A 15,480-nucleotide genomic window follows, 5' to 3' on the forward strand; every position below is an offset into this window, starting at 1 on the left:
AAATAATAAGCACCTGTGTGTGTGTGTGTGTGTGTGTGTGTGTGGCTTAGTGTTTCTGCGCAGTGTACCAGGGGCACGGAGAAAGTTTCTGTGTACGCACCTTTTGGTCCCAGCAGCTGGGCCTCTGTAGCTTTTCTTCCATCTCCACAACGTGCCTCATCAAATGGAGGACACTGCTCACCTGTACCAGCCACTACTTCTCCATTACCTGTAGACACACACACACACACACACACACACACACACACACACACACACACACACTAAGCATTAACCAGAGAAAGGTACAAAGCTGCAAACTCACTGGAGTCTCGTATGACAACACTGTCTTGTAACTACATTCATAACAGGAAGTAAAGATGCTGATGCTTACTGATGAGGTCACGGGCACCGCTGAGAGCTTTGGGGCGGTAAATCCGTCGTGAGTTAGTGTCGGAGACATACAGCTGCCCTGTTACTGGGTCAGTGGCTAAGTAGTAGCGGTGAGCAGGGTTGTTGCTGTGCAGCGCAGAACAAATAAGAAAGACAGAAGAAAACTCATCAGAATGTGAGACATCTGTGTCACATCCCTGAGAAGTTATCAGCTACACATTTAGTAACCAAACTAATCCCACTGTTATGTTTGCTTTCACAAGGTAAAGTGAAAAACTGAATTTTTATTTCATTACACAAGAGGAAACGTTCCAGAAAAGCAGGGAAAAGCTGTCCTGCTGCTGAAATGACACTGATGCTGAGCAACTGCAGGACAGCATGCTAACAACTAGCTGGTTAAAGGATCACTAATCAGTCTGTCAGGCTTTAGCCTCCGGTTTGTACTGTTTACTGGTTAATTCATAATAATGCACCTCAGGCCAGCCTGTGCAGTAAGGCAAATATATGTAATGAGTACTGTAACAGCTTCATGCAGGAAGTAAATAAATAACGTAATAGACATAAAAAAAGGAGAAAAGGTGAAATCCTTCTATGAAGCGTCGGACAGTCTAACTTTAACTTTCCAGAAGAATTCGCAGCATGAGTTCAGTTAAACGCTTGTTGTCCAACGTGAGGACAACGTGGAAATGAAGGAGACTGTCTGCAGGAGTTGTTAGTGTTTGGGTCAGTGTAGCTGTGCTGTAACTAGTGTGTGCACCTATATATATATATATATATATATATATATATATACATATATATATATATATATATATATATATATACACTTATATGTATGTGCAGTCTCTGAGATTTAAGCGCAGCTGTGATATGTGAGAAAGTGTGTTTATGTGGAGAGAACATGAAACGTCTGTGCAGAGAGAACCAACCTGCTCAACAGAAAAAAGACCTTAAACAACAGGAAGAAACCCAAACATGTCTGTACTGATCTGGACTGATTAATGTGCAGCTTCCATTCAAAGAAACCCTGAAAGGGGAAAATGCAGCGACTCATAATCGTCTGTAGCCCCGATGTGTATGCTTGTATGCATGCCTGACAATATCAGGGTGTGCTCCTAATGAGACGTGGATGATGTCCTGGGTTATCTCCTCAGATCTGATCAGGGCATCACTGAGCTCCTGGAGTGATTCAATGATTTTACAGCTGCTGACATTTAATCTTTAAGTAGGAAAAGTGGAATAAAACTGAAACGTTTTAACGATGAAAGGCAACACAAATGACTTCGTCTCTGGTTTCAGGGAGGCCAAAGCAGCTAATGAAACTCGTGAATCACCCGACCTGGTCTGTCTGTCAAAATCTAACATGAAGCCAGCTTCTTTCCATCGGTCTGACCGACTCTTTATGCTGATTGAACGCAGTGACATCCTGATGATCTAATGTCACGAAAATGAACCAGTTTCTCTTCCTTAGCTTCCTGTTTGAAATGTCCGTTTCCATCATTATTATTTGCATTAACACTCACAGCAGTGTGTAATATGTTACTGTCAAAGCCGACCGGCAGGGAAAAGAAAACAGGAGACAGGAAACAATCAAAGAATAGAGAACAAGTGAAAGTGCAGCGAGCTGTGAACTGATACACAAAAAACAGAGAAATCATTTCAATGTTTAAGTGATGTGTTTTCACAAAGTGCCCCCACCCTACATAGGTTAGTTGGTGTTGTGGTGTTTTCTCTTATTAATACAGTGACATTGCCTTGTGTTAATGTAAAACAAAGCCCATTAAGCTCTGATTCAGCTCCCACAGCCTCCTCTAGACCTCATAATGGGGACTTAACAATGTGGAAGACACTGAAACAGCTGTGTTAATGGTTCTGATAGATGTGTGTTGCTGCATGGCTGCTTATTGCTTAGCTTTGGTGTATTTGGTAAACTCGACATGTAGCTCAGTTTCCTTCAGACGCTATTTTTTATTTTGCTTTTGTTACTTCAGAAGTCGTACAGGTGGAGCCTTTTCCAGCCTTAGACCAGTAAAGCTTGTGCTGCTCTCCACAAGCTAACAGGCTATGGTTTGTTTGGGGAGAGTTGCATTGTTATTCATTGTTGACCTTGCAATGCTATTAATTTGCTTCTGATCTAAAAGTCTCTTTGTGTTTGGTTGGATGGATCAGCTGTAATTCATTATGAAAGAGGAGGAAAAATAAACTCAAGAACAAGTCGGAGAAGCTATTGTGGGTATGGACATGTCGAGGATGCTGGAGAAGTACATGTGAGCTGACTGCTCGCTGCAAAAAACAGATGTTAGCATTGACAGGATCGACCCAGGCAAAGACAACTTTCATCGATTTTTGGATCGTCCAAATGAATATGCAGAACATGTAACAACGTCTTTAATGATAAAGAGCATCACAGCAGCTCTCACTACCCTCTTGTAAACCTTTCCTTTCTCTCTCGCTGCTCTCCGTCGGTCACAAATCACCCAGACACTCGTCTCCACCCACTCCACCCTGCACGCTCCGCCTTCTTCTCTTGTGCATTGCTCAGACATCCTCTCACTCTTCATGATTGTGTTAGCAGTCCTGTTAAAAAGTTTTCTACTCTCTCTCCTACACCTCTCCATACCTCCACAGGTATGTCACCTGGACCACTCTTACTCCCCTTCATAGCTGCCCTCACTTCCTCCTCACTAATCCTCTGTCCTCCTCTCTCATATTCTACAATCATCGGATCCTCATAGTCCTCCTTCATCTTCTCAACAGACTAATGGTAATTTGTCTTTGTAACACAGTGCCTCTGTTTAGCCAATCAATGCAACAAAAATATAGATATGTTTAATTTAAAGCAATGTAGAATATTGCATTGTAATTATAATTTATTTATAAATGTCATGATTAAGTATTGTGTAATGGTTTTTGTAAATAAAAGTTTAAAGTTCCAAACTGTAATGCAACTCTTTACCACTAGGGGGCAGATAGTGAGTGAGCAAAGTGTCCACCATGGCTTACACGCTCACACACGCCTCGCGCCTTTGAGGCAACTACTACTTTGATTTATCACGTTATGCAAATTAACAGTACAAATGTATCATTATTGATTTTGCCATTGGGAAGACCAAAACAGGCAAAACAGGCAATTCATCCAATCAAAATCCAAAGTGTAATAAATATGATCTTGTATGAATAATTAGTGTCATACAGATAAGGGAAAAGGAAATGTAATGTTACTATGCCCTACATGGTAACATTTATTGTTAAAGGTAATATGAAGTCAGCATCAAGTATTTCTGTATGTACACATGTAGCTACAGCTTGGATGAATTCAAAGAGGAAGGTGGAGATGTCCAGAAGATGACAGATATGACGGATATCCACACCGTCTGTACCCGCCCCCCTCGCAAATGCTCTCCTTGCAACCCCTCCTAGGGCCTGCCCCTATTGTGAGGATTGTGTGCTGTTCAGCAGATTGGAGAAGAATGGACTCGATTTCATGTTTACACTTTTTAAAATTAGGAAGTTTAACAACCAAGCAGGATGAAAAAAAACACGAGTGCGTCTCATTTTGGTGGTAGATGCCAGGACATTCTCGATTCTCTCTGATGAGAGCGATCATTGTTGTAATCATTCAATCATTCAGTTCCCAGAATACTTTATGTGGTGAGTGAAATGAGAACAAAAACAAGCAGCCGACCCAGAAACAAAGTGAAATCTGGTGCAAAAACCGATGGTGGAAAGAAAAGAAGTTACAGGTTGAAGAAGGATTAGTCACACTTACCTATGCCTGAAATCTTTGTTTCTTTGAAAAAAAGCCAGAAAACCCAAGAAAGCAGAGAGACACAAGTTAGTTACCAGACTGGTGCTCGGCTGATATTACAATTAACTCTCTAGAGCAGGGGTCCCCAATCCCAGTCCACGAGGGCCGGTGTCCCTGCAGGTTTTAGATGATCCATCACAGCTGATTTAAAGGGATAAATGACCTCCTCAACATGTCTTCAGCTCTCCAGAGGCCTGTAATGAGCTAATCATGTGATTCGGGTGTGTTGACCCAGGGTGAGATCTAAAACCTGCAGGACACCGGCCCTCGTGGACTGGGATTGGGGACCCCTGCTCTAGGGGAAAATACTACAGCATGAGCAACAGTTAGGATGAAATATGGAAATCAGTATGAAAGAGATGTTAGTCTAAAACATGGCTGTTTTCCACTGTGGTGTTAGTTCTTCATTAGTTAGCTAATGAATGTTAGCTAACATTCATTAGCTAACATGAATGTTAGCTAATGTAATCCTATCAGCAGAAACCAACCAACCAGTGACATCGTGGCACTCCACATGCTCTAAAACTTTAAACACCTGTTTCTTAAGTCCAGACAGTGTTAAATCTGTTTGAATGTAGGGCTCCATGGTGTAAATTAGCATTACATTATATCATGTTAGCATTGCAATTAGCATTAAATGTAGTATTACCTTTCTACATTAAGTACTCTTAAATCAGGTCATTTTGACAAATCACTGCGTCCTGTTTTGTTTTACATCAGCTCATGAATACATTTAGTTACCAGGCAAAGCTGGATGAAATGGTTCGGCAACGCTTTCTTGAAAAAGGACTGTCAGTTCTGTGGGTAAGACCTTGGGCTGTGTCCAAACTAAGGGGCTGCATCCTTCGAAGGCCACGAAGACCGGAAGTGCTGTTAAACTGGACGGTCTGCCTAGCAGCCGCCACATAAGCAGCTACAGCTGTGGTGGACGGCGTGTTCGATAGAAATGCAGGAAATATTTATGTCATATGTTTGACTTTTATCTGCGAAAACTGTTGTTTTATATGTGTGTGTGATGTATCTGGGAGAACATTACAACTATGCACTGAGCCAACAATGCTAACTTTAGCTAGCAAACTAAAGTTTAGCTAGCCTCATTTCATTTTGATGGGGCAAATGTAAAAGGATTACATTATATTTTACTGTATATATATATATATATATATATATATATATATATATATATATATATGCTTTTTGAAAAAAGAAAATCAAAGCTCAGTGTTGGTATTTAACTCACCATGTTTAGCATTTCAGTTCAAATTCGAGGTATGTATTTCTATTTCATATCATTTATACCTGTGTGCCCGTCTAACATACCAACATTAACATACAGTGACCACTGCCTGGAAGCTTTAGTTATATTTAAGGGAAATGTGCAAAAAAATAAACTAAAAGATTTGATCCTCGCGTGTTTCAGAAAAAATGGAAGACAAACTGATGCAGTAAATATTATTTTATTGATGAGAAAACTGTGCAATTTAAGATGTTGAAGATATGAGAGCATTAAAATGGCTGATGTTTGTGTAAGAGGCTCTGACAGGATACAGAAACATCACATCCTTTTAAAATACTGACACTTTATGAAGGGACAACTTATAACAGCCCTTTGAACTCTTTATTTAAATGAGCTGCATACGTTTCCCAGTGAAAGCAGCACTGTGCTAAAACAATACTTTAGCTAAATGTTCTGGATGAAACAAATTGTTATCAAAGGTGTCCGTGGGTCCCTTCACTGTTCTGCAGGATAAACAGCAGTGAGCGGTTCCCTGTATGCAGCTGTTACAGTTTGTGTTGGAGATGCAGGAAGCAAATATCGAGAAACTGTTTAAATATTTCCACCAGTCCCTCAGCTACAGAGAACGGCTGTCAGTTCTGCTCTCCTCTGCATCTCTCAGCTGCTTTTTCTCCTCCTCTTCCTCACACACTGCTCCTGGTGTCAGGGGTGGAGATCCTCGTCCCGTCTCCTCTCACCTGCTCAGTCTCTCCTGACTCTGGACGCTTGCAGAAGGAAATGAACCATGGCAGTTAACAACTAAAGCAAAACACGTTATCAAATATCTGTCAACGTTCAGATGAAAATGCAGTTTTCTAATAGATTCACATGGACATAGTTTATGTATTTAAATCAGAGAAATAAAAAGAGAAAATCTACTGTCCGTCTCATTATTAGTGTCTCGATACAGGCTGAGATCTCCTCCAACTGTAAACCACAGCGTGGCTGAGTCTGTGTCCTCACCACAGTTCACGGGCCACATGTTTGGTCCCCGCAAACACACTCGGCTTAAAGAGCGAACCGTCTGCTCGGTTATCCTAAAACCGTTAAGTACGTTGGGCAGCGCCGAGCAGACCCAGCTTCAGTAAAAGAACTAACGAGCCAGAGCTTGTATGACCTGAGCTGCGTTAAGAGGCTGACGTCACGTAACTTAGCCAAAGGTTAGTAGAATTTAACATCTGAAGACTTTTCAATATGCTAACATTCGTTCTGCTGCATATTTCAGTGAGATAAAAACCCAGTACTTACTTTTAAAGGTTTATTTCCGGGCCGCTTCGACTGTTCGCCATTTTCTCCAAACAATTTCTTCAACCTTTGATTTGCAATGAATCCTGGGATAGGGTAGGCCACGAAGGATATACATCCTTAAAATCTGGGGAAAATGAGGACGCACTTGTGGGCTGCATTTGGAGCCGCCTTGGAATTTGGACAGCCTACAAACGCGGCCTCTGAAGGATGCAGCCTCTGAAGGATGCAGCCTCTGAAGGATGCAGCCTCTGAAGGATGCAGCCTCTGAAGGATGCAGCCTCTGAAGGATGCAGCCTGTAAGGATGCAGCCTGTGAAGGATGCAGCCTGTAAGGATGCAGCCTGTGAAGGATGCAGCCTCTGAAGGATGCAGCCTGTGAAGGATGCAGCCTGTGAAGGATGCAGCCTGTAAGGATGCAGCCTGTGAAGGATGCAGCCTCTGAAGGATGCAGCCTCTGAATTTGGACACAGCCTTTATCTCTGTGAAACCGGGAAATGTATTCTCTGGATTAGGTTTCACTTCCAACAGCAGCAGTGGATCTCCTTACCTTAGCTCCATGACACTGGTAACATTCCCAGAGGGAAAGATTCTTCTGATGTAGTTGAAGTCGCCAACAAAAATGCTGCCGTCTGCTCCACAGGCCAGAGCCAAGGGCGCCAGCAGCTTGTTGCCCTCTGCCTGCCCATTACAGCTGGGGCACGAGATGCTGCGGCGACGACCGTTTCCTAGGACAGGAAGTTAAAATTCACTTTTCCACATGTGAACCAGTAGCTGGTTAAATCCAGTTGGGGTGGATTCACTAATTTCCAAGAGAACAGCTTTTTATAAATGAAACAGCGATGAAAAGCATCTGCAGTACATGTGTGATTCCTGTGTAGTTATCTGTGAAATGGAACAGAACAACACTTCTCTCACTGACTACTTAAAACATCTTTTACACTACAAGCCATTTTTAACCTCCCAGTCAAACAAAGCACTCCTGCCCCACATCCATGACCAGTTTAGAGTCATCAGTTAATCCGAACATCCATGTCCCTGGAATGTCATTGATTTTCATTCCGGTGGAAGCCGGAATATGAGGAGGAATACTGATGGCCACAGATGGGATATGAAACAGGAGCCCTGTGCTGTGAGGAGATGCTAACCAGCGCATCACCATGCTGCCACCATGTGGCTCGTTGCATCACAGCAACTAGTTTACAAAAACTTATTATTGTTTTCAGGTTGACTCGAAGGTGGCAACTTTGTTTTTACTGCAACATGTGCTTCATTGAACTGATTATCCTAAACCTTTATATTTAAACCTTTAATTACATTTATTTGGGATTTTCTTTAATCTACATGGAGAGAAAAATATATAAATTGACAAATTGAAAAGTCCGCCAGAGTTTATATTATATTTTTACAGGCTGTGGAGCCATTTTTGGGAGCATTTCAAGTTGCTATACATCAATACAACCATTATAGCCCAGATTTTAATAATATGTCTGCATTAAATGCATAGTAATTACATAAATTGTAAAAAAAAAGTGCAATAAACTACAAAAAAATTGAAAATCATTTTTGTTTTTTTAACATATATTTCTAGTTAGAGAAATTTAAGAGGCTTATCCCTCAAAACTGTAAATACAAAAAAGTTGCACAAAATAGTTAGAGTGACATAGAAGACATAGAGTGTCTTCATAGTTTTATTTTTGAAATACACCAATTTTTATATACTGCAGGAAAAACGAAAATAAATATTATAATGCAAATTTGCAAAAAAGCAGCATATGCATCAAAATAAACTATTTCCAGCAGTGCAATATGAGTCCTAAGCATCCCAGAAACCACACAGAAAGTCATAAAGTCAAACATAACTTTTAAAAACACCAGTATAGGCTCATGAGGCCCTGATGGTAAAAAACTACATTTCTGCGAAAATGACGTCACTTGCGGTTTCGGGCAGGTCATGGCGGACATGCGATAGTTTGCGCTGATGGACGTAGGAAGTGTTTCAAACAGCTGATCGGATCGACAAAGCGTGTTTCTGGAATATTATGTTTTTGTTGCTGCAAGTGCTTTTTATGCAGTTTTTGCAAAGTTATATGTGGAAGGAAACTGTGACCGAGGACAAGCTGATGGCATAAGATGGAAGTACAACTCCTCCGGTTTCATATGCAAAAAACATTATTGCGCTAGCTCACGTGGTTGCAGAGCTACCGGGATTTAAAAATAGTTGCGCAAAACAGAGCGTGCCCGCTCTGACCGGCTTTAAAGGGTTAATATGTTTTTCTGAAGGTTCTACCATGAATTCTATTGAAAAGGCCGTTGCCTATTAACTTCTCATTAGTGACATCTGGTACTTGTCAGCGTAAAAAGATTTGTTTCACCTTGAACTGACCAACACATAACAATAGGAAAGTCCAGAAAAGTTAAAGTTAAGGATGAGAATCATACACTGGCAGCATTGTGAAGTCATTTCTAAACAACTACACAACTAAGGCAAACTGAGGCAGCATCATCCTCTAGGACTGTTTTACTGCCAGTGGTACGGGTGTATTACACAAAAGTGGACAAAATATTGGACAAGTACTAAATCCTTCAACTTGACTGCAAATCAACAACGAGAAGTCTGAAAATACAAACGTGAAAACAGGTTTTGTAATAAAGCAGTTCATGTATCCAAACTGTGGCCTCAGTACTACTGACGTTTGTAACGACAGCTCTGTGACAGAAAATCAACTCGTTTAATCAACCAGTCAAGAGTCAAACATCCAGGTGTAACACTGCCATCAGCTGAGTACTAACGCTGTCAGGTCAAAGTGCAACGTGCTGAGGGAGGTGATTGTGTACGTATATGTTCCAGCTTTGTTCTGTGGAGAAGTGCTGTACAATCGTCCCATCAAGATAAACACAATCAAAGACTTAATTCAAAAGAAATGACCATGAAACCACGATGAGTTACGTAAACCTCTGACCACAAATGTATGTAACAGACAACAAGTACAGGCCACCTTTAAAGGAAATATGCAGTGACCAGCACTGATTGTGTGTGTGCATGCTCAAACAAACTGGGAAGCTCTTCTTCTATACTTACCCATGATGCTGTTGATGACAGGTGGCTGCTGGGAAATGAAGACATTCTCACCGCTGCCTTTGTACAGTATCCCTGGAAACGAGATGGATAAAGCACTGAAGGAAAGTGTCTGTGTGTAAATACAGGGAGGCTGCAATCAGCTGGTTCATCTATCAGACTCATATGAAATTAGACCTTGAGTCACCTGTTAAGTTCATGTACTATTTTTACTGTCCAAATAAAGTTAAACTAAAACTTCTATAAATCGACCCAGTCGTGTCTGAACTTTGGTAGCCAGCGCCTGACGCACACAATTTAAAGGAGAACATTGTTTAAACTGAGGTGTAATATTTTGGGTTGGTAGAAACAATGAAGGATGACAGAGGAGAGAAGCAGAGTAAGAACGATGAGGGGTAGGTCAGCTGGCTTTTGACGAGGTTGATGAGGGAAGATGAAAAGATCAACAGAGGAGAGATGCACTTGTTCTTCAAAGTAAGACATCAAAGTCGCCTCCTGTGGTGAACTGAATTATTAAAACTGCCACTTTCTTGGAGCCCAGTTCATCTTATCTTTCTTTCTTATTTTATGCTTGGATGCAAAGCAAACAGAGATTTAAAAAAGACAGGCTTCATTTGATGGACGTGGAGCGTATATACTGTTAGTAGGGCTGCGCCGTATCATACCGTTCACAGTATTACCGTGGGCAATGTTGGGCAACGATAAGAAAATGAAACATGGCGATAGAATATGGGTAAAACACGCATGTGCAGTTTTCATAAGAGAAAAGAATGAGAAGGGCGAAAGTGGATCGTTGAATGAAACGATGAACCAGAACTGGTTTGTAAAAATGCTGCAGCTTCACTGATGTGCAACTGGTTTAGCTTTCGTCCGTCAGATACACAACAAAGCACTATTTTCGGTAGCGCATGCTAGCGGGCCGTCGTTATTACCGTGTTTTTTGGAAATTACGGCACGCTTAAAATCAATCCTTTGATTTTTCTGAAAGTGGACAGAGCCCCTTATAATCCCGTGTGCCTTATGTATGAACTCTGGTTGTGTTTACTGACCTCGAAACGATTTTATGTACACGCCGCTCGAAAATCTGTCAAATGTTTCAGTACGACTTTGCTAAACTACGAAGCCACACCGCTTGATGGATTGTTGGAGCATTACGGCTATCGTAGGCGGAGCCTCGCGGAGTGATACGTACTGTGCTTCAACATAATATTACCGTATTGTGTGTGTATAACCTCTTTTTAAGTGTTGTGGATATTATACATGGTTATGCTGAGGATATGTCGGCCAGTTTCCACTGGAAATGCCTTTTGGTTAAACTGTCAGCGAGGAATTTGCACTGTTACATTTTTATATAACTTTAATGCAGATAAAAAACAGCTGCTTGTTTAAGTGAAAATACCTTCTTTTTTTTGCACTAATAAAGTTGTGGAGTTGTAAAGTATTTTGTCTCGTGTCAATTATATCATCAGTTATATCATTATCGCAAATTTTCAAATGTATATGGTGATAAATATTTTGGGTCATATTGCTGCTCTACAGTGTCTGGTTTCTTACTTTTTGGCAAATCTGTCAAATTTTAATAGAAGACAAAGAGAACCAGAGAAAATACAAAATGCAGATTTTAAATGTTTTTTTAGTTTATTAATGCAAAAAGCAACTAAACCTACCTGGCTCTATTAAACCTAATAACTGGTTGTGTCACAGTGCAGACCCACACGCAGACAAACAGAGGAACAGACGGTGGTTTGAGTCTTTATTTGATGGCTGTACAAAATACTTCAAAGCAACAAACAAAGGGAGGAAGTGAAAACGCTAACAAAAACTTTGAGAAGCTAAACAAAAGAACAGAGAAGAAACGTAGGCGATGAAACACGGGCGAAGCGGCGAGGAACAGCAGGAAACACACACTATATGAACACACACCGAGGGTAACGAGGCAAACAGGCAGGGAACACAGCTGTGAGTAATTAGACTCGAGACCGGGAGGAAGACAAACAGAACACACTGACACAGGACACAGACTGTCAAAATAAAACAGGAAGTACATGAATGGAGAGACAAGGATGACAACAGGTAACACAAGAGAGGCACAAAACATCTAAACACTAGAATCATTAACAAATAACCACAAACAAACTAAATCGATCAATATTCGTACCGTGACACGCTGTGTCACTCGCAGCAGCAACAACTACAAACACTACAGAAAAACAAACAAACACAAAAACAGATTTCCTTTATGAAAACCCAAATAAAACCTCGAATGATAAGAATGGGATCCAAAAACTGGAATTACGTCTTTCTAATAGGAATAACTACCCACAGACTGATTCCTGTGCAGTTTGACGCTTCTTTAAGGAAAACGGGACTTCTTTAGAGAATAAAAAATTCTCAATTTTGGATATAAGCGGAATCAAAACATACCAACTGTGCTGCTTGTCTGCAATGCACAGCTGAACTTTTCTGCCCTTGAATTACTATTACAGTTACATTTATACTACTTTATTACTAAAATATTTGAACCATTCCTTTAGGACAACAACTACAAGACACCATAAAACCTGTAGACCCAGCAGTCTTAGCTAATTACAGGCCAATCTCCAACCTTCCTTTATATCAAACATCCTTGAAAGAGTCGTTGTCACACAGCTAACAGATCATCTGCAGAGGAATGGTTTATCTAATAAATGGAGATTTTAATATTGCAGGTTCCATTGCCATTTTAAGAAGGTGGCGTGTGTCGACCCTTCAAATGGCCAGCTGTTACTCCAGCTGTTACTCCAGCTGTTACTCCAGGCTAGGTGGCTAATGCACTTCACCTCTGTCCTCCACACTATAAAAGATGGCTCAAATTAACTTCTCTTCTACTCCACCTTCCATCATCTCTTCGGTGATGTTTGTGTCTTGGTTGGTTTAATAAATGCTGAACTTCTGTGGACTCCGTCCTTCTCACCTACTCTGAGGCAGTCTGTCAGGTATGTGTGTGTGTGTATCCGAGTAGACACACCTGTGTCATCAAGATCCAAATCATAGGTGACTTCTTTAAATTACCACATTCTGAAGATCTTCGAAAAACTTGACCTTCAACCTTGATCTAAAAGTTGAAGTCACTGAAATTTGAACTCGTCTGATATGTTTAGTAGATGGTATCAATCGAGCTTTCCATTGCATCTTTCTCGACTTGGATTTGGATTGATGACAACACCCCATCAGTCATTTATGGCTGAGGGATGAATAATCTCTTACAAACAAATTAATCCGAAATAAGACAAATGTGGATGGATCAACTTAAGACACACGATGTACATCATGCTTTATTCATGTTCTCAGCTTGAGGTTGTTTCTAGTTTCTTCATATACAACAGTATCATTATCACTGTTATATATGATCACACACACAGGGGAGGACATTTGAGTTCACCTTTCTTTGACAAGTACAGTCTTCCACTGTTCACCATATGCACTTACACTGTTGACAAGGAAAACGGTGCATTAATGTTTGTGTAACCACTTAATGTTTATGTAGACTGTAAACTGCAAATATTAACAGAATTCACAGATTTGAAGATCATTTAACTGCAAAGACAAGAATTCAGGTGGAGTCGTATTGCTTTGTTTGTAACTAAATGATCAGTCATGATCCGGAGGTATGTCTGGAAAACTCTTTCAGGCACCTGAGCTCCTTGGTCTCCATCCCTGGGCGGAGCCATTAGCTCTCCTGCAGAAGCTGATTCTGGGTAATCGTGTTGAGGATTTAAGCTCTACGCAGACTGTCCTTCACCGCCAGTTTGTCAACGACCTCAGGCTGGTATCAGCTCCAAGTTTTCAGGCTCTTGTTTCTTGTTTTTTCTGTTTTCCTATGCCACAGTTCACCTGGACCTTCCTTGCCGCTTCAGCTCTTCTCGGACTTCCTCTCCATTCTGGAAAATACCGCGAACCTCACCTGCCTGCCCTCCTATCACCACCCCGCAGTGGGACAGCTCAGCCAGTCTTTGCCATTACTCACCTGGATTCTCACTGCCTGTCCCTCAAAGCCAAACTCACCCTGGCTACAAGTCCCATCAGTCGCACTCCACTTCCCCAAGTGTCCCTCGCCACCTTCCTAACCCCGTTCTCTGCTCTTCTCAGACGTACCCACTTCGTTCCAGTTGCACCTGTTAAGTCCCAGTTTTCCCTTACTGACCCACGGCCACGTCGCTACGCCACCCACGCCCTTATCTAATTACACTCTGTTGTCTTATATACACACTGTGAAACGTACTCGCCGTCTCTGTTGTGGTTCTAGGCGTTTGAGTGCATTTTTGCAGTCGGCCTGCGCCGCTGTGACGCACACTGGCACCAGAATAGAGTTTAACCTTAATGCAGGTCTGTTACCATCATTGTACTAATGTTCAGTTGAATATGAGGCTTTGGTTCAAATGACTGTCACATGCTCATGTCTGCTGTCATATAGTCTGTGATCCATTCATAACTCGGTTTCTTATGTTTACTCAATCTAAGAGTCATGATATGAACCATGGGAGCGTTGCTCATTGGCAGGGCTTCGTCACTAAACAAGTGTGCTTCGTGCAAATACAATATAAACATTGCCCATTCCACGAGCACATCTACAGCTGAACTATGAATAAAACACTGAGCAGTGCTGGATTCTCACACAAATAATTATTCCTGCAGTGTGTTTGGTCTCAAAGAGACTGCACTGCAGTTCTGTCCCTCCAGATTCACAGTCACACCCACGGAGAGCAGAACACATGTTGTCAGATATCACAAATCACACTTGCTAATAGACACACTCTTTTTCATACACACACATATGCACTGAATGGGGGGAGGAGGTGTTGAAAGCCCAGGAGGAGCGCAAGGAGAGAAGGTGAATGGCAATGTGATGGATCGGGTGACAGAGAGAGTTCAGCGAGGGAGCTGCTGGAGAGGGTGAAGGATGAAAAGCCTTTAACATGTATTTTATAAACGTGCTTTACAGGATCGTTGTATCTTAACAAGACAAATTCAGCACAAAGCTACAGAAATGTGGCTGCTAATGCTGCTGTCTGCTCATTTGGACTTTGCATGCATCATATTCAAACCAGTCAGTTAAAAGCATAGACAGCCGACAGCCCAGCGCCGCCTTCATTACAAATGATCAGATCTGATTGGTGAGGAGCGAGTAAGAAAGGCAAAGTTAGCGACTTTTCCCTACTCTCTTGACTAAAGCCTGCATGAACATTAATATTAGTAGGACTGTTTGTCACACATTGCTGTGTATAGTTCAGTAACGCTGAATATAATGTACATCCTACCATTCTGTACGTCCAGGATGTGATGCTTATCCAGCGTCCATCCTCCCACGTTGGAAGCATCCAGCTCATAGCCCTGTAGGATCGCCGTCCTCTTCTCCCACAGGATGAGATCCAGGCAGGACTCATATTCAAAACCTACGGACACTGTTAGACACAGAGTTTCAGGTGAGTCCACATAGTTAATCCTTCCCTTTGTTCATTTTCAAACCAAACAGGAAGAACCCAGGTCTATACACGGGCCTGTAACACGAGCACCCAGCACCACAGTGAGTCACTGCTTTTGTTTGCTTTTGCAACATGCAGTGAGTCCTGATGTCGGTTCACTGAGAGCCTTCATTTTTACACACACACACACACACACACACACACTATTAGCCAGTACAGCTGAGTATGTATAGGAAGCT

At 41.6% G+C, this 15,480-nt stretch overlaps 1 protein-coding gene across 8 annotated transcripts in view; it reads right to left on the reverse strand.

Moving 5' to 3' along the window:
• tenm3 (teneurin transmembrane protein 3) overlaps positions 1-15,480 on the reverse strand; it is a 796,285-nt gene that overhangs the window by 38,915 nt on the left and 741,890 nt on the right. For 6 of the 8 annotated variants that reach the window (XM_085163565.1, XM_085163562.1, XM_085163563.1 and 3 more), the window contains 6 exons: positions 15,077-15,220; positions 9,783-9,854; positions 7,251-7,428; positions 4,142-4,162; positions 374-498; positions 101-208 (listed from right to left, as the gene is read on the reverse strand). In XM_085163565.1, coding sequence (XP_085019691.1) covers positions 101-208; positions 374-498; positions 4,142-4,162; positions 7,251-7,428; positions 9,783-9,854; positions 15,077-15,220 — 648 coding nt within the window. The remainder of the gene's footprint in view (positions 1-100; positions 209-373; positions 499-4,141; positions 4,163-7,250; positions 7,429-9,782; positions 9,855-15,076; positions 15,221-15,480) is intronic. The other 2 variants (XM_085163567.1, XM_085163569.1) reach the window with 1 other exon arrangement.

The sequence above is a fragment of the Neolamprologus multifasciatus genome, chromosome 6 (genome assembly GCF_963576455.1).
Source record: "Neolamprologus multifasciatus chromosome 6, fNeoMul1.2, whole genome shotgun sequence".
In the NCBI taxonomy this organism is placed as follows: domain Eukaryota; kingdom Metazoa; phylum Chordata; class Actinopteri; order Cichliformes; family Cichlidae; genus Neolamprologus; species Neolamprologus multifasciatus.